The 22,781-nt window shown below is 30.3% G+C and overlaps 1 protein-coding gene across 1 annotated transcript in view; it reads left to right on the top strand.

The window, feature by feature from the left end:
* The first annotated feature begins 1,838 nt into the window (after positions 1 to 1,838).
* LOC149030890 (uncharacterized) overlaps positions 1,839 to 22,781 on the top strand; it is a 56,223-nt gene continuing 35,280 nt past the window's right edge. The window contains exons 1-2 of the mRNA XM_089177279.1: positions 1,839 to 1,980; positions 3,854 to 3,944. Of these exons, the coding sequence (XP_089033405.1) occupies positions 3,867 to 3,944 (78 nt within the window). The 5' untranslated portion in view covers positions 1,839 to 1,980; positions 3,854 to 3,866. The remainder of the gene's footprint in view (positions 1,981 to 3,853; positions 3,945 to 22,781) is intronic.

Genomic DNA, 22,781 nt, shown 5'->3' with positions numbered 1-22,781 from the left:
AATTTATATATCTATATATTAATATACTATGCTATATATATATATATCTAATTTACGATAATGTTTTGTATGAACTTTGCTATTGGTCATCTGTGGCAAATTATATAAAAACAAAATATGTAAAAAATATATAAAATTATATAAAATTTTAATTCATATATTTATATTTATTATGTAAAATTATTATATATAAAAATTAAATAAGAATGACGAATAAAAAATCAGCTTTCATTTGAAAACATAATTTCATATCGAATTAAATATAAAATAATATTAAAAAATTATTTTTCTTTAAACTATTCTTAAAATTATAAACTCACCTATTTGAAGAACATCCTTCATGCAAATGTAATTTTAATAATAAAATGAATTTGAACGTAATGAATTGAAATCACAGATAGAGACCAACAGACAGAAAGACAGAAAGTTAGAACATTTCAATCAAGAGAATTACATGTACAACTAACTAAGAGACCCTTAAACCAAGAATGAATTGACTTGAAATATAATAGTCCAGGTAATGAATCGCAACATTCAATTACGCATTAATAACAAGGCGGCGAAGACGGTTACTGATTAACTCGCGGTCGAACAATGTGCGAAAGCTAGCGGCTTGTTTTATAACAAACAAACTTGACGGTTATGGCCAGCACCATGGACAGGAACCATAAATACTACGAGCACGCGCTTCGGGCGTCTTATTTCCAATACGCAGAGTAGTCCCACCATCCTCCTCGTCATCTTTCTTTCTTATTTTTATTTTATTTATTTTTTATTTTTTTTTTACTCCTCGATCAACAGTAAATGGTCAACGTGTTCATTCAACTTTCGTTGATTCAACATATTCGTATGATGTGTATTTTTTTTATTTTTTTATTTTTTAAACAAGATCCATGTTTAAATCAAATGTAACATTCAAGTTTAACACCCCTGACATGCGTGTAATTAAATTCGTTAATTCAAGATTAATAAACTGTATCCATTCGATTAAACAAAACTGTTAAATGAAATGAACGCAAAACATCCCCCCAAAAAACAATCCTAATTTTAATGCATAATCGGTGAATTCAAAGAACCTTCCCAAAAATAAAAAATAAAAAATAAAGGAAGTGTAAGAATCACACAAAGTAATCCTATAATCCTTAAAATATAGTACAAAAAGCAAAAGCACCTATTACAAAGCGTCGTGATCATCGTATTACCCTTTACGGTATTTCCTCCATGTGAACTTATCGGAACCTCCTTCTAACGACACCAAATCGTAAAATCCTCGATATTCTTGCGCACGTGGCGCCGATGTATTCTTTTAATTACACGTTGCATTGTATAGTGCATTAGGCGACACATTATGTTCAAGCTGAGGTAAGCATGACCTTTCCAACTTTACGACGACAACGATCTTTGTCGGTTTTATATATACGACACACACACACACACACACAAAATATATAATAGAATAAAAAAGAAAGAGAGAGAGAGAAAAAATAGAGTGAATGTGTGAGTAAGAGAAAGAGTGAGAAAGGTAGAGAAAATGTAAGAGAAACATCGAATGAGAGAGAAATATAAACACAGTGAGTGTATAAGTGAGAGAGAGAGAAAGAAAGAAGGATAAATAGAGTTAGTGTGTAAGTGAGAGAAAGAGAGAAGGATAAATAGAATGAGTGAGTGAGTGAGTGAGCAAATGAGAGTAAGAGAGAAAGAAAAAAAAAATAGATTGAGTGTGTGAGTGAGTGAATGAAAGAGAAAGATACAGAGAATTGAGAGAGAGAGAGAGAGAGAAAGAGAGGAAGAGAGAGAAAAGGATATAAGAGAGAGGACAAAGCATCGGCGTCGCCGATGTCGTCGTTATCTTACAAGCTTCGATCGTTTCTCACTGTAATCGTGGTGTAGCTACGTTTACTGGCACGGAACGTCGTTTAAAATCTACGAACACAGGGTCCTATCGTACGTCGCGTCACCGGACCGTAAGAAGAAGACAAGGTATTACTTCGAACGAGTACCGTCGTCGTTCTCTGTTACAAAACACTGATCTGTGATACTATATTATATATATATATATATATATATATGTCAAAGATATACAACACACTAGTGAATATATTTACAATTGGTTAGAAATGTTGATTGATTTAATATCTAAAAGATTGATACCATTTATTATCATTTTTGACAATAAAATATGAAATGAGATTTTTTTATATCAAAATTTAATGTCACATTGTTGATTTTCAATGAACTTTAAAATTACTCTCAAAAATATGTTTAATTTGATGAAAATAATAATAATGAATATTTATGTAATATTTATAATTAATTATTTATTTTGTGTGTGTGATTTTTTTTCAACTTAGTACATAGGATAATTTTTTTAGTAATTATTTGTATTTTTTTTTACTGCTTATTTAAGGATTTAGTATTTCAATGTTATCTAGGTCTCTAATTACTGTAAATTTTCAATAGATGGCGGTGTATTTCAATTCAATCATTTCACGTTTTTTTTCAGATTTCCATATGACCTAACAAACCCCCTTGCTTTTTATATTTTTTTCCTATACAATTATTTTATATATTCCATTGTAATATAGACTTCAAATTAAACTAATTAAATATGTAATTAAGATATATTTTATTTTTAAATTTTACTTCATTTTAAAAACAGAGTATATCATAAAAAAATGTTTACAAGTAAAAAATTCAATAAAAGTAACTGTGTGTTAAGATTTAAAAAAAAAAATAAACATATTTATAAATGAATTAATTATTTTTCCACCATATAAGTTACACTTCTACTGCATGTGATAACCATGCACATAACCTTCTTTTTTTCTTATTACAAGGCACCATTCCATAGAAGGTAATGTATCCACCTGTCTACTAACAAGAGGAAATTGATTTAAATTTACATCCATCCATTGATTCTATGCATACAATAGTGTACAATACTTTTCCATGACACTAGGCATTATACACACACGCACATACACACAAGTAAACTACTACAAGTTTATCTATAGAAACGAACGTGCGAACTATGAAGTACAATAAATAAGTAAAATGGATGATAGAAGGCATACTGTATATGTGTGTGTGTGTGTGACGATAACTGAATGAGTTCGTAAACTTACGAGAAATAAAATACCATAGAATATATTTCTAACCATGAGAGTCCCACCAACGCACGCTTGTGCTCTTGCTCTTCTTATTTTTTTTTTTTCTTTTTCTTCTTCTACTTTTTATTCTTATACTTATTCTTCTTTTTTTTTTTATTTTTCATGAATATGCATTGCCTTTTTCCGGCCACCGTGTGCGAGAGCGTGCGTTGCTCCCAATTTGTCACACACCGTGGCATTATCCCATTTTGTTAATAAAGTAATATTAAGCTTTCATGAGAGAAAGAGAAAGAAAATGTCTCTATGTGTGTGTATATGGCTATGTGTATGAATATGTGTGTTCAATCGAGATGGGTGATTTACTTTTTCACTCCGTTGCCACGGTGCAATTATGCAACTTGGTAATTGCACGGCGCCTTGCCCGCCAGGTAGTTAAGAATCCTCCTCCTCCTCCTCCTCCTCCTCCTCCTCCTCCTCCTCTCTTCTTCTCCTTTTCGTATCTTCTTCTTCTTCTTATTCTTTCTTTCTCACTCATATCATCGTTCTCAGAATATAACGAGACGCGACTTTATTACCAAGTTCCTTTTCATCCCCACGTTACAAAGTGTGTGACGATGAACCAAAAAAAAGAAATACTAAATATAAATGAGATAAAATTAAAAATAAGTTATCATTTGATTCAATGAACACTTTACCTTAAACAATATTAATCTAATTTAGTTTTATTAATGTGTTTGTTACAGAAGTACGTTCGAAATGATTTCACGTGACGATGACAACGACAAAGAGGAGAATAACAAAGTTGATTTGATTGAATCAATTCATGATACTAAGGTAAGAAATCATTAAACAAACATTAATTTAAAAGATAATTATATCGAATAGATAAATGTTTGAGATAGAAATGAAAATATTGATTTCTCTATGAGACATAAAAATCTTGAAAAAAAAATAAATAATTAATTAAACTTGAAATAAATTGTCTAGTAAAGTGTTCAAATATATATATATATATATATGTATATCCATAAAATAAATTATAGTAAGTATCGTATACATTTATATGTAATAAACATGAATATCGTGAAACACACATACAAATACATATACATAGATTTATTCATACGGTCTCTCATTTTCACGCATGCATTTGATTTCAAACTGATCGAAAAATAAATAACTTGTAACATATTCGCAACTCATCGTTACGGTAGCTGTTAATGGATAGGGAATGAGCGTAAATTATCGAAACGACTCAACGACATCGTGAAACCTCGAGAAGAATAATTTCGTGCTACGAAAAAAAAAAAAACGAAAAAAAGAGAAGAGAAAAGAGAGGAGGAGAGAACTCTCGTCAGAGAGAAAGATCCGTAGAGTCGATGTCGATCGGCAATACGAAAGCGCGAAAGAGCCTTGTCCCGTAACCGGTATACCGGGGCCCGAAAAAAAGTCCCAACAACATCGAGTGCGTGTCGCGCGATTTCCGAGGACACCGATTTCACTAGAGATACATTAATGCCGAGTACGAGTCTTGTACGTTATAACGTCGTCGAATAAATTCTCACCGTATAAACGCATCTCCCAGCATGCGTAAGTTATTCGATAATTCAAACGATCTTTTATTTTTTTTTTTCTATTTTTTTTTTCTAAAAATTATTCAAGAGTAATGATGATGATGATGATAATAATAATAATAATAATAATAATAATAATAATAAAGAAAAATTAGAAATATTTCAAACAGTTTCTTATATATTAAATCGATATTTAATAAATTTTATAATTAATATTATAATTAATTATATTTTATTTTTTTTTAGAATTAAAATTTAAGTAGTAATTTAAATAATAATTTTTTCAATTTAAATAATTTTTTTTTCAATTTAACTATTATTGTATTATATAATTAATTAAATATAATACAATTATTTTAATTATAATTATTATGTAATAATAATTATATTTACAAAAAAATTATACTATATTATTATTATCATTAAATTTTATGTATAATTTTTTTTTTTTAAATTAAATAATAAATACTCCAATAAATATACTATATATAATATTAAAAATTGTTTTTATCTATTTCAATTTTTTTAATTCATTAATTTTATTGATAAATATTGAATATAAATCTACTTCAATGAAATATACTATTCATTAAATATGCCAATGTTACTAATACTTTTATACTACAACATTTCTAATAAAATATACAATCTATCCTAAATGATTAATATAATATAAATTAAAATCACACACGCACACACACACACATTATACATCGATAATAAAATAGATACGCGTGTGATTCACGACTCTTGACCATTAAAATAAAAAAGAAACTAAATTTACTTTTCCAAATAAATATAAATTAATTTAAAAAAAAATATATATATATATAAATACATACATATATTTACACATACTACTTCACAACTTTCTTATTTTCTTTTCTTCATTTCTCTTACTCTTACTAACTTGATACCTAACGATGCGATAATTTAACGCACACGGGGCCTTTCACTATGTGTCGATGCGATCGCAAACGGTACCTTTTAAAAGAGTTCCTATAATGCGTACGAAAGAGATGAAAAGAAAAATACAAAAATACAAAAAATACAACCAAAAAAAAAATGAGAAAGAGTACACTGGACTCATGTTGGATACCAGATGAGCAATTTTATCATGAATATATCGATTACTTTCCGTGAGAGTATTTTAACATACAACTTTCTCTCTCTCTCTCTCTCTCTCTCTTTATACTTTTTGTACACGTTTACCTTTGAGACCACATAAACAGAGAATCAAAGAGATAGAGAGAAAGGGGTAGGGGAGGGGTGAAGAAGGGTGGTGGTATGTTAAACGAGCATAAGTATCGTATAAACGTTACTCCCCTGTTGATCGTTTCTTCAACATCCTATTATAGACTATCTTTCGAATAGAATACACTAATGTAAGTGTGTACGTATTTTTATGCATGTGTATATATATACATATGTGTGTGTATAAGTATCGATATAAATCTATGCACATCTCGTATCTGTATATACTTTAATACACGTTTGAACATTGAACATTATTTTTTTTTTTTTTCTTAAACGATCTGCGTAAACGAAAACATTTTCATGTGAAAACGATCCTCATAATACTTAATTTTTACTCAATTTTGTTCAATGGTTTAAACAACTTGAGTTAAATTTCAAATTCAACGTTTGAAGTGTTCAATATCGATAAAGTTTCAATGATTTTTTTTATCTATTATAGTAAATAAATTAAAAATCATTTTTTATTATCTTATCAACGTACGATTTGAAACACCTTAAGAATAATAATTATTATAATAATTATTAAAAAATTTATTATATTGAGTTGTCCGAAAAATTCGTGCCAATTTTGACAGACGATTAAAACATTTAAGTTTCTTTTTTCGGTATATATTTATTAAATTAAACATAAGTGTCATTCTGTTTTATAACCTTTCGCCATCTTTATGGATAACCTCAAAATTTTCGTCTTTCCAGAACTCTTCTCAGGTTTTTTCTTCAAAAAAACTTTATGCCACCTATCAAAAATCATCACAAACTTTCCAAACAACCCAACACATAGTATAGAATTAATAATTTATTATTTGATATTTAAATAATAATATAAATGATAGATAAATTTTGAAAATATGAACAATGATTAGAACAGTGATAATCCTGTAGGTGTGTACAAAATTCTATAAGTATTTTTTTTTGTTATTGGTTTTGATTAAAAAAAAGACGTCCCTTAAGGTACTCTAGTGGGACCCAATACTTAATCTAATCTCGAATTAGCTTACGTCGTTGGGTTGATGCTTTTCTCAAAGCTTTCTTATCGAGTAACCACCGCATAGTCCGAGTATCGGCCACGACCCATTCACTTCCGCTTTACCCACCCTTCTCCTCCACCTCAACCACCACCTCCTCCTACCTTCTATCGATTCGTTTCTACGTTTGCTGTAGAGTACACAGACCCTAAGAGTAGATAGAAAGAGGTAAAAAGAAAAATAAAGTAAAAGATAGAATTAAAAACTAAACAGAGAAAGAAAGAAAGAAAGAAAGAAAGAAAGAGAACGTGAGCATGCTCTTAGAGCACAGTAATGATATTCTTAACAATACGATTACACTCGCATTTCCGGTCTACAACTACGACGATGAAACTCGCGCGTTTATGCAAAAGCCAATATATAAGAATAAAGGATTCTTTTAAAATGGGATTTCTCTCAAATGGTACGAGAAAATTTACCTTTTACGCTACACTTACTTATTTACCCCTTAGTACAGTACCTTGAATGCGGAACAACTAACTGATTACAAAACACAAAAATATCTTACGATCATTATTTGTGTCATCATAATTTTTTTTTTTTTTTAATTTAAAAAAATACCATCCACAGATTCGTCGATTTATATTATTTACAATTAAAATACAATACGAGTGTTTCTTAACTAATTGGAATTAATACTCGTAATATGTTGGTATAATTAAATTAAACAAATCAATGTTATGAACATTGAGTTGATATTTGTAATAAATAAGAAAATAAAATTGTATATAAATATTGTCACGTTCTAAAAAAAAAAAAAAAAACATTAAATTTTAATATTTAAATTAAATATTACAAAATATAATTAATCCAATTTCTATTAGTATTTGTTTCTATAATTTTTAATTATAATTAATAAAATTAATTAATATAATATGAATTTAATTAATAAAAAAATATGTCAACAAAATTTTTATTATAACAACAAAATTCAATTTAAATTACGTGATAGAAATTATCCAACGATTTACAATATAAATCTATTACTTACACATATGTACATATATACATACATGTACAATTTATGGAAGGGTTTGCTTCAGAATAAAAAAAAAAAAACTGTAAACCTCAAGGACGAACTTTGCGAGAGAAATGGAGAATAAAAGAGAAGAACGTACATCGATCTTTTCGTCGCCACCATTTGTACTCTCTTTCTCTCTCTCTCTCTCTCTCTCTCTCTCTCTCTTTCTCTTTCTCTCTTTCTCATCTTCTTCTTTCCGTAAGAGGTGTACTTGAAGGCGCGCTCGTTAAAACCTTTTTCATCGATCTTATCAGAAAGGTCAGCCTCTCCTAGAAGGTTGCCGTTCGCGTTCAACGAGTTGCGATAGCGAGTAAAGGGCGGTGTGGGGGGAGGGGGAGGGAAAGGAGGAGGTAGGTAGGGGGAAGGAAGAACCCTTCTTCGAGTATCACCTATTAACAGAAACGATATAAGGCACAGGCTCTTATCCCTTTACCTTCAAAGACAACCCAACCCCCTTTTGTGTATTTATTTGTTCTTTTTAACCAAACTATCCCCTCACCCATCTCTCTCTCTCTCTCTCTCTCTCACACACACACACACACACATTTTCTATCTTTTTCTCTCAACTTTAGTTTTTAAGTTTCACACATACGTTCCTCTTCTTCTTATTTCTTATTTCCCTGATCGGGAATAAGAGTTTCGTGCATTGGCAGATTCGATAGACTCTCTCTGTTTCTCTCACCTGAGTTCTTGCACCTTCTTACCTTGCTCCGATGCATTACGTAGAGGGTGATTGCGTCACCGTGATATCGTCATTGGGCAGGGCGAACACGACTTTAGTCTCTTGCTTTCTTGGACAACCAACCAACCAACCAACCAACCTCGGAAGAGTCCACAACGTAGTGCGTTTCCCCTACACGGCTTGCCCATTAGGTGGACCCGTGAGCGGATCAGATTAGATTCTGTTTCGTTCGAAGTAACTTCTTTCTTTCTTACTTATTTCCTTTTTTTCTTCTTTTTAGCTTGCTTGCTTGCTTACTTGCTTGCTTGCTTGCTTGCTCTCTTTCCCTTTCCCTTTATTTCTTTCTTTCTTTCTTTATCTAACCACCTCAACAATGCATCGCAACTGAACGAACGCGACCCTTTTCTTCCAACTTTAAAACACGCTTCCTGGATTCGTGAATCTTACCTTATTTTTCATACAGATCTTACATATATGTGTATGTATATGTATGTAGTAAGGTCACATACCAACCCCCTGAAAGTTCCTAACGAAATATTAGATTATATATTAATCTATCTATGTGATAATCAAACTAACCTAAAAACAATTTGATCGATTGTTTTGAAATTTTGACACAACATGTTGCATTCACGTGCAAGTATATTTTTAATATATTAATTTATTTATAAAACAATTATTTAATTTGAAAAACAAAAACAAAAAAGATACAAGTAAGTCCAACACCATCTGTTGGTCATAGATTTCAGTAAGTGTGCAGAACATTTGAACATAACCTAATCTTTATCTATACAACCGCTCCATATTTTGACTCACATGAGTTCAATTTAATGTTTGCCAGGGCACAACTAGTTTAATATAAATATATATAATATATAATAATTTTATTTAAAATGATAAATGTAACATTTAATAATTTTTACTTTATGAGATAAATGAGACAAGTAACAATCGTCTCATAACTGTTAAAACTAACATGCAAGATTTAATATGAATCACATTAAGATCACGTTTGATCTGATGAACTCTCTTTCTCTCAGTTTCTTCCGCGTCGTCAGAGAAAAGTCTCTTTACGTTTTACCTTAGACTTTAACCATCATCGGAAACAACGTTCCTCCTCGTTCACTTGACTTTCCACGTCTCGTAACGGAATTCTCTCCTTGTAGCGAGAGAAGCTAAGTAAGTAAGTACCTACATACATATATATATATACTATATACTTACTTATATACGAGATCCATGACCATTTGTCCCAACCATACGTAGAAACCAACAGAGAAACACATCTGCTAGTTCACTGCTCGTTCGCTCGTTAGATGCTTAGATTCAATTGGAAACGCAGTGAACATTTTCGTTTTTTTTTTTTGTTTCTTTAACAACTCGTTGGTATCTAACGACTACCATGATACGTCGTCTCTTGGCGACACCAGGGGGTATACTCGGTTATTTACTTTAAGTTCCTAAAGGTATGTCATAGAACAGAAAAGCCGACTTAACTCCTACCATGGACAATCGTTTGTCTCATACCGCGAGAAAAATAGTTTTTTTGTTTAACGATGGGTTACATCACACTTTAAGTTGTTATATTATATACAATTGTACAATAATTGGTATACGTGTTTGTATTGAAAATTTCAAATTTGTGTTATATATATATATATATATTAAAATTATTATAGAAAAAATCTTTGAGTGTGTTATGAAAAATATATTAACTTAACAAGGAAAGTTTGTAATTTTGTAATTTATACTAAATTTAGGTAATTAAGTTACATTAATTTATTTAATAATATAATTTTATTAATTAGGTACTTAGGATGAGTCACGTAACATGAACGATTTGAAATGATAGTCAATCAACAAAAAATAAATGATCTAATTATTGATTACATTCAACTGTTTTTATCTCAGTTTTATCTCGTTTGAAACTTGAATGAAACGACGTTAACTCACGCGTACGATTATATACAAAGAATAAGAATAAGAAGAATAAGATAAAGATGAAAAAAAAATAGTAAGAAAGAAAGAAAGTTAGTAAAGGGTCGAAATAAATCGCAATGATATCTCTGAACAGCCGGCGGTCTCTCATGGACCTAACGTATCCTTGTAATTGGCTTCGTGAGGATCAGAACAGCACAACACACATCCTCCTCCTCCTCCTCCTCTTCCTCCTCCTCCCCTGTCCCCCTCTTTTGCTGATGATTGTCGCCAAAGCTTTCGATATACATCACCCTAAAGAGACACGGATGCGCGAGTTTCTATCTTTTTGTTTGTTTTTTCTGTTTTTTTATTTTGTTTTCTTAGTTTCTCGCAAAGAGAGGAGTAATGTTAGCACCAACCAAGAACTCTTAAAGGAGAGTAAAAAAGGACTCTGAGAAAACGTGTGAGTCGAAGGGAAGATAGGCGCTGACAAGCGGCCACCAGGAGCCGCAGCCCTCGCGTGCAAACAACATCGTCTTTTTCCCTTTCCCTCTTTCATTCGTACTTTGTATGGTGGCCCTTTAAAAGACCATCTAGATGAGTACTAAAAGATTAAACCTTTTCGAATGGATTATGCCGAGTTTTAGGATAACGTCAGGAATTGATGATTGTCCTGATTAATTTTTAATCGAGTCTTATATTTTTACATGCACTGTATTGTACGATTATTTACAAGATGTTTGTTTCATATTTTTAATCATTATTATTTTTTTCTTATTTCAATATTTATTATTTCGTAGAAATTTTGTTGAATATAAATTTTATAATTAAATTTTTTTCATTTTTCTGTTAGAGTTTGAATAGATTTATTTGATATATTGTTTTAACATATTTAGTTTCACACATTCATTATTATTAATTAATTAATTAATTAATATTTCATTATTTATTTAGCAAATTACTGATCAACAATTTTTAACAAATGTCAACCAAATAAATCGAATTACACTAACTAAAGATATTAAATAATATTCTAGTTAAAAAATGATCTTAACACCTTTATTGATCATACCCATGAAGTAGAACAAGCAAACCCCATTCCATAATTAATTAAACATCCTCTTTATATACCAACTCAAAACTAAAAAAAAATACAAAACAATAAACTTGTGGTATTCCAAAAAAGTAAAAATAACCAAAAATTAAAGTAAAATAAAATTACAGAACATCAAAGATACGGCTCGTGTTATTGACGACTGATCATTATTTACAAGAAATATGCGTTAATGCAAGTGTATATATATATATATATATATATATATATATAATACCTATGTAAATACATATGTGTTCACAGTTCTGTCTCCAACCTGTCGCAAGAAAGAATGCATGTTTTAAGCATTTAAATGGTAGCCCATTTTCGGTAGCAACGAAACGGGAACAGGATTCTCGTCTTGTCGTTTGGCTGATGCGAATTCTTTCTTTTACCCCCCTTACATCCTTCACATCTTCTTAAACACATACACACACACACACATACATACAAAAAGGAAACAACAGGAAAAAAAAACCATCCTAATCGAAGTTATGCACATATAAACGTTCACATATGTCGAATGTTCAACATATATGCATTCACATTTAAATATTTAGAAACATACACACACATATATCAAATATACACATGCATGCATGTATACTTACACATATTATAACATAGACATACATACGTACACAAATATATATCGAATATGTGTATTGAATTACATTCAAACTCATACATGTAGAAATATATGTATAGAATATTTGTGTATAATATGCAAGCACGTGGTTTGGTGTCCCCAGGAATACCACAGCCAATCTTTTTCTTTCTTATCCAACCAAGAGAAACGTAAACTACCCGATAAGATTTGAAATTACAAGATTGAACTTGGATCTTGGTAATACGGGAAATGGAATAGCGAAAATGTAATGCACTATCTTTGAAACGTTAAGTGGACCGTTTCGTGTGTGTGTGTGTGTGTGTATGTTTCGAATCATTTCGAATATAATACATACATAAATAAATAACTATTATACATACATATGAACATAAGAACAATATCAATGGTATATATCAAATCGATATTAATTTACAATCTTTATTCATATTTCCATTCATACGTTTATAATCACAAAAACATTCTATAAATTTCTTACATCCAAATCTTAATCGTTGAAAATAACTAAACGAAAAAAAAAAAAAAAAGAAAAAAAAACACTAGAGAAGATACTTCAATTTCATTCTATAGTAACTATTTCATAGATATATGTGTGTATGTGTTATATACATCAACGTAGAGGGGTCAATGAAGAATCGTCAGGAAGGTGAAACGAATCCCAACCAATCCAACCTTCCCTCCCACCACCACCACCTTTTCCTCTACTTTTGGCAAAAGCACTCGGATACATTCGTGTGTATTCGTACGAGAGAAAGATACAAGGATAAAGGATAGAAGAAGAGAGAATCGAAAATTCAACGAGGATGAGAAGAACAGAAAGAGAAAAAGAGAAAGAGAGAAAGAGAGAAAGAGAGAAAGAGAGAGAGAGAGAGAGAGAGAGACAGGGAGATAGAGTACGAATCGAGAGATCCACGTTGTTAGATCCTATCGCGAGGGTTGTCTCTACTGCTACCGCCTGTGCTTACTGTGCGCTCAGCCACTCCGTCTAGCTCCGAGGTATTTGATATTGACTTCCCCAGGCTCGACTTTGAACTCTCAGAGTTGGGAGAGAAAGAGAGAGAGAGAGAGAAAGAGAGATAGGGATAGAACGAGAGAGATGAAGTGAGAAAGAGAAGCAACACTCTATCCGTCTCATTCTATCTCATTCTATATCACTGTCTCTGTTTCTTTCTATCTCTCTTACTGGTTGTCTCTGTCTCTCTTTCTTTCTTTCTGACGAAGCACCCACCCTCGTCACGTTTAATTAAAAAGCTTCCTATATACGAGATGTGTATGTGTATGTGTGTGTGTGTGTGTGTATTTGTGTGTGCTCTTATAAATTGCCGATATGCATGTATATGTCATTTGTGTCTTTTTTGATATTAACAATTAAAAATATTCACTTACTTGCAAATATCTGGTGATTACAATTACATTTGGTAAGGTTTTTTTTTTTTTTTTTTATTATTGGAAAGAATTTTAGTATTTTATAATAGTTTAAAGGATGATGTTTTTTTTTTTTAATTTTTTTATATGTTAAATTGTATATTAGGGAATTAATGATGAATGGGATTTTTTTTAATATTTTAAATAATAATTTTTTTAATTTTTATTTATTTATTAATCTAATAATATATTTAATTTAATTTTTAAATTAAATATAATATAATTTTATTATAATTTATTATAATAATATATTATTAATAATATTATTTAAATTAAATATATAATAATAATATTTTAAATTGAAATATAATAATATATTTAATTTAATTTATATTCGATTAAATTTATTCATTTCGATTTTAGCGACACGAATTCTACATTAATGAATTAAAATAATATTACAGAATAATTGTAATGTTAATTAATAATCGTTCATCAACAGACATTCCGTGTATGTATGTATGTGTATGTATGTGTTAAATTTCATGTCTAAAAACGTTTGCAATTATATGACGAACGTTCCTTTGTAGTTGTACATTTAAACGTAAAAGTCTCTTTATTCTCTTTGTTAAGCATACGTTTTCGTTTTTAAAAACGAGTAATTTGTTTGATTTCAAAAAATGTACAATTTTACGTGAAAAGTTACGTAAATTCATGTAAACGATCTTTTCGTCGTATCTCAGCATAAATTGAACAGTCAGTTGAAAGAAAAAAGGGTGGGATCAAAGAACGTGAAAATAAATTCTTAAGTATTAATTTATTAAGTTAATAAACTAAATCATTGACATACTTTTGCAAATTTTTAAATGTAATGAAATCGAAACTTGCACGATACAAATTTTCAACAAATTGTCAGAGCAAGATTCCAAATTTTTATTATTTCATCTTTTCCCATTTGTTTTTTTTTTTTTGTATTTTCGAAATTTTCCAAAATTCAAGCTTAAGATTAGCTAATTAATTAATTAATTACAATTTCTATTTTCTTCGACATAAACAAGAACACAATTATTTGTAATAAAAATTATTCAAACGTTCCATTAACAAATCCAATGATTACCATGTATGATCCTTTGTAAAAAAAAAAAAAAGAAAAAAAAACAAATTATAATATTTTTATCAAACTAATGACAGAAAGAACAAGCATTATTTTTCAAGAAAGGGAATATAATAATTTTGTATACCCATACAAACCCCTTACATTGTAAAAAAAAAAAAACAAAAAAACAAAGAAAACTAGGAAAAGAATAGGAAGAAAAAAAATAACAAATATAAATAATAAAACTATAATTAAAAAAAAAAATAAATAAAAGTAAAAAAAAAAAAAACATACAAAGGAAAGAGAAAGCGTGGAAAGCAAAGGAAGAGTTAAAAAGTAAAAAAAAAAAAAAAATTTAAAAAAAAAAAGAAAACGAAGAAAAATAGAACACACACACCACACGAAAACGTTAGCCATCATCGTTGAAGAGCAAGCAGAGAGAGAGAGAGAGAGAACCCCGTACATACGCACGTACCCCAGGATAGGTAGATGAATAAATGGTCTTACTAGTTTATTTGTCCGCGGCTACACACATTGGTTTATCGTGAAAAAAAATGCAAAGCTCGCACAACGTTTTTCCAACGATAACAATTATCCACGAGAGACTTCATTACCCATTCGCCGCGAGCGAGTCTACTATTCTTTATTTATGGACAAGCTCATTATTTCTGTGCAAGTAAGCATATGAAAAATTCTCTCCCCTTCGCCACCCATTCTCTTTTTACCCCCCAACCCCAACACCACTACCACTACCACTACAACCATTTCCACCACCAGTAACATCAGCATCAAACCATTCACCAGTAGTAGTTGTATCAGCAAAACCACCACCACAATCTTTAACAGCATCACCACAACTACCCCCTACAACCACCCATCCACCCCCTCTTTCTGTACTTACTCACTTCACAGCAGACTTTCCTCAGTCGTCGACCCGTACCAACGTACAAAAAATAAAACAGCAAAACAGTCACGGTTTTATTAAATTAGCTACTCCTACGTAACTTACACAGTTAGATTCTTCTAGCTTTTCTCTATCTTTTTTCTTTATATTTATTTCTCTCTATTTTATTCGTAGATACTTTAGTTGAGAATGTAATTTACTTCATGTAAAATGCTTCTTCACCTGTAATCGATCTTAGTCGAACTATACGTATCACGTGTCTCAATTTTCATTTAAATCTACGACAAGTACGTGAATATACAACAAATAATGAGTAATATGATAGATCGATATAACAACTTTACATATTAGAACTATTATAACTAGAATATTTGAAAGTTTCAATTGATTACTTTTCAAATAGTATAATAAGATAGTTTTACTGATGTTTCAAACTATTTGATCTTTGTAAAAGTTTTTAAATTGATACACAATTAATAATTTCATAGATAGAAATCATGAAAGTATTATAAGCTCGTTGAAAATTGATAAACATTTTGCAAACATAATTTATATATTTATTATTTATATTATTATTATTATTATATTATATATTATTATTTATATTTTATTTTATTATATTATATTGTATTATATTTTTTATTATGTTATATCTTATTATATTATATTTTATATTTATTATATATTATTATATTTATTACATATTATATTTTTATATTATATATTATTATATTAAATTTTATTATATTATATTGTATTATATTTATATTATATATTATTACTATATTATATATTACTATATATTAACTTCGTCAATTATAATATACTTAAAAGGTAAATACAAAAGACGATTGATGATTGTTTAAAGGTAATATTTGAAATATGATATCTTCTCAATCACGACATAGTAGTAAGTATTAAAAAAAAAAATAAACAAGAAAATAATGAAAAAATCTCAAAAATATCATCACATCTCAGATGTGATTTTCTTCAAGAGATCTTATAATACTTTATTAAATACACGTTTAAGAGTCAAGAACTTCCTGGTTGTTGCATCTTACACGTTTAAAGTATACCGAAATGATGATCGGTCAGTATTTGTATATATGTATGTATATATATATATATATATATATGTGTTTGAATATCATAGTCGTCGATATCATTCCGAGCATCGTTTCAACGATAAAGTTAGAGTGGCAAGAGAGCTTATAAACGAGCGGTAAATATTCATGTCGAGGCTACGTCCACCATGGTGTGTTATGCAGATGAGTCGTGCGTGCATGCATGCGTGCATGCGTGCGTGCATGCGTTTGTACGTGAATGCGTGCGTGCGTGCGTGAATGCATACGTGAACGAATACGAATACGAATACGAGTATACACATATTACATATACATGTATATACGTACATACGCACACATACACACACACATGTTCATATTATACCTGCCAGCACGTTGTCCTCGCTTCCACGGAAGGTAGTCATCTTTCTATCTAGCATCGAACATCGCGACACACGCGTTCGTCCCTGCCCCGGATAGCGTGAAGAGGCGCCGAGAGGTAGAATTTGCTATCTACCTCAACCAGAAAGGGGAAGGGAAGGGAAGGGAAAGAGAAAGGAAAGGAAGGTATAGAAAGAGAGAGAGAGAGAAATATATATACAGGGTGTATCTTTTTTGTAATAATTTGATCATATTTTTTAGAATAGGGTATACTTTTATAATTTCAATCATTTATATTTCTATAAGTAATTTAATTGAACATTAATATTCTATAATTATTATTAATTTAAAATTTTATTATTTTATAATTTTAATTTTAATATTTTATAATTATTTAGAATAATTGGAATAAAGGTAATATAGGTAATAATATTTTATTATTAATTAAAATCTAAAAATCTTGAAATAATATTGAAAGGTTAATGATAATTGTTATATTAAGAAAAGTATCAGAGGTGTGAGAATATTTGAATAAAAGTTATAATATTGTTTTCAGGAATGGATAATTTTAAATAATATTTTTAATAGTAGATCTATAACTAGAACCTACTATAATTATTTAATATAGTTATATTATATTTTTTTAGCTTATTTTTTTTAACTTTCCAAACTTCACAAACCTTCTCACACCTATCCAATTATACCAAATACATCTTAACACATCATATTTTATTATATATTTGTATTTTTTCCATAAATAATGATCGATATTAAACCCATTAAAAAATTGATAATAATTTTTCATAATGATTTCTAAATAGAAAAAAAAAAAAAAAGTTGGTAAATGAACAATTTTGGAGGACACCCAGTAGATAGAACGCGTTCTCCTTTCATCTGTTCTCACAAAAAAAGACCGCCCACAGTAGCGCAGCACTCACGACCACCGCTAGACGATTAGATTAAATCCTGGATATGTCATCCAGGATGCTGCTACCGAGTAGCAAGCAACCAAGCTGAGTTGAACTGAGCAAGCTTGGAACCCGAGACCTAAAGCTTGACCCACATTTCTCAGAAAAAACTCAAAGTACCAACGTCATCTCTCGACTTTTCGGGATTACTTTTGCGGAGATCGTAAAAAGGATGAGGAGAAGTTAAGATCGGACCAAGATCTTCTTCTGTTTTGACTCAACTGTAATATGTTAATGTTACAAAAAACTACCCAATAAAGTTAGAAAAAAAATATACTTGACTTTTAACATGAGATAACATCTGACCAAAAAAAAAATCAACAACAATTGTCTCCGCACATTCAAAAAACGACAAATTCTGACCATTTGTTTTTAACCTTTACCATTTCCTAATTCAACGACAATATTGATAACACTTTTTTCAAAAATATCCATCAAATTAAATACGAAACAAACTAATTTACAAATACAAAAATAATTAATAATAATCAAACCTTTACAAAAACCAAAATTCCAATTTCACATTTACATATTCAAAACAAAACAAAATAAAAAACAAAAAATACTGATCATTTGTTTTACCATTTACCCTTTCCTTACTCAACGACAATATTGATAACATTTTTTTCCAAAATATCGATTAAACTAAATTGAAAAAAAAAAAAATAATAATTAATAACAATCAAACCTTAACTAAATCAAAACCCCAACTTCACGAATCGATTCACTCCTCACAATGATTTTTATTTAATTTTTATTTTAACGTGAGATTGCAATAGTTGGATAACGCGTATCTCGAGATGCATTGAATAAAATGAGAAGAAGAAGAAGAATAAAGAAGAAAAGAAAAGAAAAGAAAATAAAAGAATAGGGTATCGAGTGATCGATAACCTCGCGCAAGATCACCGCAAGAGTACGAACGATACGATACGATATGATACGATACGATACGATACGATACGAGACGAGAATTCGCCAACGAGCCGTGAACAGAAAACTAAAGAAGAGTAGTACGTAGGAAAAGGTAACGTGTTAGAAGATACACGTTGGTGCAGGTGTACGAAGAAGGCATTCATTGATCGAGGATCGCTTAATTTTGCAGAAACTGGAATCTGGTTTTGATGCTACGAAGCAGCTAGTAAAAGGTTTCTCTCTTCTCTCTTGAGCTTCCTCAACAAACCTTCTCTCTTTCTCCCATGACTTTAACAGCTTTACTCTATCTATCCTTTTCTATCTTTCTCTGATATTCTATCACTATCTTTATCTATCTAACTGTAGCCTTCCTTGTTTCAACCTCCCCCTCAGAACGGCTTCATAATCCTTCAAGAGAGAAAGAGAGAGAGAGAAAGAGTGAGCTGAACAAGCCCTCAGGCCGGGAAAGTAGTCCGAGACGACAGCTTCAAACAAGATTATCAAACGATTAAAAGAATTTCCACAATATTTCTCTCTCTCTCTCTCTCTCTCTCTCCAATCTTTTTATCTTTCTATCCATCTTCAACCTTATCTTTATCTATATCTCCTATCTCTTTCTAACCACCCCACCTCACGGTGGCCAATTTCGTATTTCGAAAGGAAAAAGGAGAGAAGGAGATAGAAATAAACGAACACACAGATAGAAAACTCGAGGATTAGCCCCGGGAGGCTCCTCCTATCTCTATCTTTCTCTCTCTCTCTCTCTCTCTCTTTCCTTTGTATAGCAATGAAAACCAGCTTGTCTCAAAGAACCGCGACGGATACATTTTTAATTACCTCAAATATCACTCCTCGTGCTCGCCCAAGTTTCTTAATTAAATGTCATACCATTTCCTTAGGCTACGTATCTCTCTCTCTCTCTCTCTTCCTCTTCATTCTCCTTTCCTTCTTCTTGAGCTAAGGGAAGAAATCTTGAAGAAAGTGAAAAATCTTACGAATAAGATGATAATCTTTTTATACCGATACACGAAACAACAATGTTAAAATGAAATCTTATTTTCTTGTAGTTTCTTAAAACATTTGTTAATTCCCGTTAACATCGTTCTCTTTCTTTTCCCACCAACCCTTTTACCTGTTTTTATCAGATTAAAGATTTTACTCATACTTATCTAGATGGAATTATCAAAACCATTTTAACGGATTCACTTGAGGAAAATAAGAAAGGGTTAACCTATTCTGTTAAACGTTTTTCCGGTTCTACTTATGCCGGTCGTGAAATCGTTCGGTAATAGAATTGCAATATGGGAGGAGGTTGGTTTGTTGAACGGGAATATTGGAATATTCGACCAACGCACAATCATGGACTAGCTAAGCGACCAAATTTGAATATAACAACAACAAGAACGTACCTGACCGTAGTCATACACACCGAGGATCCTACATAAAGCAAGAACGGATACATATCTAGCTGTAACATTCGTTGGGAATATTCCGCGTGACTCTATGGTTACATACAACTTACAACAAATGCTTTCTTATGGTTTGTTCGATACTGGGACAAAACCCGTCCACGATTTGATCCAGAAATATTTTTTTTTCTTTTTTTCATCGTTGCCATATCACCCTTTTAAACGTACACAACTATAACATTTACGTTTTATTTTAACTTCAACGTTTTTTTTTTTTTTTTTTTACAAAGTAAACTGATATTTCAATAAAATCGTGTAATAATTATTTTTTAATGCTGTGTAATCCTTAAAAAAAAAAAAAAATACGATTGTAAAGTGTTCACATTATTAACATTATTTAATCATTTTTTTTTATTACAGATGAAAAATAATATTTCCATCATTACCCACCCCCATAATCCTAGTACTCATTTCATCGTTTTAATTCTTTCAATGAGACTTTTTCTGAATGTAACATCAAGGACAATAGATTCGTATGAACGTGAAGAAACATTTCGAGATAGCACTTTACATTACCTGAACATCCCATTTTCCTCAAATCCGAATATAAACGCGTGCGATAAATCCTGGCCTCAAACAAGCCAAGGTGGGAGGATAGAGGAGGTGGTGGTGGACGAAATGGTGGTGGAAGAACACCACCACCACCACCACCACCATCATCATCATCACTAGCAGCAACAGCAGCAGAAGCAGAAGCAGCATATTTGCAGGTCGCCGCATACCTAGCGTGCAGGGTTGCTGCTTGAAAACGCTAAAACGAGAGACGGTGCATGTAAGCCAGTGCAAACGTTGCAGGCTAGAGAACGCCTGGTAACATCAAATATGAAAGCTCGCAATTATATAAAGCTAAGAGTGGCTCCATTTGCCAGAGAAATGCAGTGCGAACTGCAAATAGCACGCGAAGCACGTTTTCCTTCTGCTTTTCGTACAGCTGCTGCTGCTGCTGCTGTTGGTGGTGATGCTGCTACTGTTGCTACTAGTTTTCCTGAACTATCACAGTTTGTTAGATACCATTGGATGAATCCATCGATTACTAAATATCACGAAATCCTATTTCCTTCCTCGTTCCAATATCATGCGACTAATTCGATTGAAATCTCACCGAGATGCTTATCAAGTTTGTATCTGTTTTCCTTGTCCCAATTTGGTTTCCATGTTCTAATGATGAAAAAGTAGATGATTTTTATACGAACATGATCTAATTTCACATTCTGTGAACTTATATTTAATATTTAATTAAAAACTAATATATAAAACAATAGTAATCTACCTAAACGTTAAATTAAACCAAAATCCTAATGTTGTTGTTGATCATTAAAAAAAAGAACCATTAAATAAGTATCCTAGGAAATATTATGTATTATATTATTTTATGTTGTAACAAAAACAATAATAAAATAAAAAAAGCTTGTAGTAATCGTGACATACAACACACACGTGGTGTTCTTATACATACCACACCATACGGAATGAAACCCGATCGTTCTTTGTCAGTACGACATGTCGCAGTCACACCGGTGAACGTTTGATCGATGCGATCTCTCGAGTCTGCCTTCGGCAAAGGAGACCGTAAGGGAAAGATAATGAAAATAATCTGTTATAAAGGTGTAACCAGTGCCACTAGGTGACAGAAGACATACTACCCTATCTCTTAAGTCTCTGTTGATTTTTAAATTTCTTACCTACGGCTATTCTATCTTGGAATTTTATCTAGGTATTTTCTATAATATAATTACTAATTATTATTATTATTTTTTTTTTTAATTATAATTATAAATAAATATGTAATTAATTCTATATTGTATTAATCTATTCGTATGAATGGTATATATATATTGTGTTGGTAATTTTAATTAGATTGATTGTGAGATAAAAAATATGGAAACAATTTATTTTGATAGAATTTAATGTTCTATCACGAGTTATAAATAATGTGTGTATAAATTATTGATATTTTTAAAAGAACAATGATTTATATTACCAATATAATTAAAAATATATCATATAGTAATTTGTAATAATTTTTATGAATAAAAAAAGAAATAAAATTTGAATAAAATAAAAATAAAATTAAATTAAATTAAGTAAAATTTAAATAAAATAAAATAAATATTCCAATTATCAATAAACTGCTATAAATTATTATTATTATAAAAATAACAATGATTTATATTACCAATACAATTAAAATTATATCATATATTAATTTGTAATAAATTGTGTATAGACACTGACTTGAATAAAAAAAAAAATAAAATTTGAATAAAATAAAATAAAAATAAAATAACATGAAATTAAATTAAATTAAATAA

Source organism: Polistes dominula, unplaced genomic scaffold (assembly GCF_049000335.1).
Source record: "Polistes dominula isolate Pdom_NZ unplaced genomic scaffold, Pdom_raw_medaka contig_20, whole genome shotgun sequence".
Taxonomy (NCBI): domain Eukaryota; kingdom Metazoa; phylum Arthropoda; class Insecta; order Hymenoptera; family Vespidae; genus Polistes; species Polistes dominula.
Note: the sequence above shows the minus strand (reverse complement) of the source record. Positions and strands in the feature narration are given on the sequence as shown.